General features: G+C 53.5%; 1 protein-coding gene across 1 annotated transcript in view; it reads right to left on the bottom strand.

The window, feature by feature from the left end:
- Window positions 1-769: 769 nt before the first annotated feature.
- Window positions 770-2339, bottom strand: part of PDE8A (phosphodiesterase 8A) — a 47982-nt gene continuing 46412 nt past the window's right edge. Inside the window, exon 2 of the mRNA XM_012643665.1 lies at window positions 770-1653. Within this exon, the coding sequence (XP_012499119.1) occupies window positions 1633-1653 (21 nt within the window). The 3' untranslated portion in view covers window positions 770-1632. The remainder of the gene's footprint in view (window positions 1654-2339) is intronic.

Genomic DNA, 2339 nt, shown 5'->3' with positions numbered 1-2339 from the left:
CCCTCTCTTTGAAAACATTTTTGTTGTCATCTGTCCTTCGAATTACCAAAGCATTACAAGTGCACTGTTAAACATTTAAACATTGTAGAAATACACAGAACGCAGGAAGTTAAAATCCTAACCTGAGCTGCCTGGGGATGGCCACTACTGAGTTTGTGGCATTTTTCTCCACTTTTTTCCCCAAATGTATATTATTTTATGTCATTCATTTTCCAACAGGGGATCATACTATACCAGCATTCTCACAGTTTGATTTTTCCAGCAGCGATGTGCACCCTGTTGGGGGCCCGTAGCCACCTTGGTAAACTGTTTGTCCTGAGCAGGACACCTGTCGCCATGGGCAGCCTCCACGGCGATGGGCTCGGAGCTGCCCGCATCAAGCCCCATTGAACGGCAAGCGGACTGTACCTACTTCTGTGCCCCTACCCTGTTCTAACCCCTTCCGTCCTCCTCCTCACTCCTCCCTTCCCTCCTCTCCGGCTGGCCTTTCCTCCCTGCCTCGGTGTCTCTTGGTGCCCCGAGGGAAGGCCGGAGGCACAGCACATCCAGCAGTAGCCACGCTGCTTTCGAAACCTTGCCGGCCTTGCAGCTCACAACCTTGACATCGCTGTGAGCCCTGATCTCTATGGCGAGGATTTACTGAGCTGTGGATCTTGGGATGAACCTTCAGCTTGGAGCCCACAGGTCTCGATTCATTCCTGACTCTCTAGTTAACTTGTTTGCTCATCTGCAAAACAGTGGGGAGGGTAACAGTACCTGTCAGGATTAAATGAGTGAATGCTCAGAAGTGCTTGGCAGGGAGCCCAGCACCGTCAGGCTGGCGGGTGTCACTGCTGTCACAGCTCCATCCGGGGGCTGTCTTGACACACTTCCCCCTCGTCCAGGCCAGGAGATCCCCAGCTCCTCCCCTGCTCCTGCCCTCAAGGAGGGGTGGCCAGCAGGGACCGCGCCCCAAAAGCCAAATGCTCTCTTCAGGTGGAATTGGCTGAAAGCCATAGGCACTGTGGTTGGGAGGCTGCACAGATCGGGATGGAGACCCCCAGGGACAGACTGGGAGCTGGGCGACCTCGGGTGTCCTGGCTCTGCCCAGCAGCTGTGGGACCTCAGCGCATCCCTGCACCCTGTGTGGCCTGTTCCCTGAGGACACGGTCTCTGAGGCCTGGCCCACCCCCGGGGCCAGCGCAGAGTGAGGGGAAGGCCATGCAAACACACGTGTATAATTTCCCTTTCAGTCCAGCAGCACTTAGAAGGGCTCCGCACGCAGAGGCGGCTCCAGCTCTCCCAACCCTGCCCCACTCCTCAGGGGCATGAGACGGTCTCTGGTTTTAGTCCTTCTGCTGGCCCCTCCTGTTTTAGGGAGATTCTTCACCAAAGAGGTAAAGAGAATCCTTTTCCCTGCCAGGCTCCGGTACCATAAAGAGGTTATTGGTGTAAGTGGAGAGCGAGCCGTTCAGAACCGTGTGAGTGACGTCGTCAGAAGGGTTGTTCAGCAGTCTCCGCAGTTTCTTCCCACGGTTTGGCCCACGCTCCTGTCGCGGCTCTTTGCAGGTCTCTTTCTTCGCGTTGATTCGTGTGTCCAAGCAGTGGACACATAGGGAGGCTCGTCCCCAGTCAGGTTCCATGGACATGACCTCATCGTTCTCTCTCGTAAACCTGGAATGACAGGCAGAAAGGACACCCAGTGCGATTTTTTCTTTCACATTTAGGGCACTGAAGAATGGACTTCCTACACTCTACAGTAGAAATATTCGAAAGCAGCAAGCATGTAAACCTTCCGACCACAGAGAGCAAACTCCAAAGACTGAAGAAGTATCTCAGGCTTTTATACCCTCGACTTGCAAGTCTCATGAAATTTCTCGAGGGAAGGCACTAGCCCACATCTTAGAGCACAGCGCTGTCCTAGCACCTACACAGCAAGCACAGGCATTCCCAGGGGAAGGAAGCATTCCAGTACCCCAAAGGCTGAAAGCCCCTGGCCTGCTTGGTGGCATAATCCAAGGGTCCGTGAGAGAGTCTAGCCCTTGACCCGTTCTACTCCCTGGGAAAAGCTAGGCACAAGTGGCCACTGTGCAGTACAGACAGAGTGAGTGAGTGAGTGACAGAGTGAGTCTGGGTTCATCTCCCTCGCAGCAATAGAGGCCTGGTAGAATAACACAGCTGGTCCCACGGCCATGCGGGTTCAAGGCCACAGGCAGGGGGAATTTTACCCAAGCGGTTCAGGGATCACTGTTTCCCAATATTTAATTGGTTGGTACTGTCTAAAGTATATTTCCCTTGTTGTTGTTGTTTCACCTTCTATCCCTCTTGCCTCTTCATCTCATTTAGCTCTTTCTTTATTT

This window comes from Propithecus coquereli, unplaced genomic scaffold (assembly GCF_000956105.1).
Source record: "Propithecus coquereli isolate 6110/MARCELLA unplaced genomic scaffold, Pcoq_1.0 Scaffold20, whole genome shotgun sequence".
Classification (NCBI taxonomy): Eukaryota; Metazoa; Chordata; class Mammalia; order Primates; family Indriidae; genus Propithecus; species Propithecus coquereli.
Note: the sequence above shows the minus strand (reverse complement) of the source record. Positions and strands in the feature narration are given on the sequence as shown.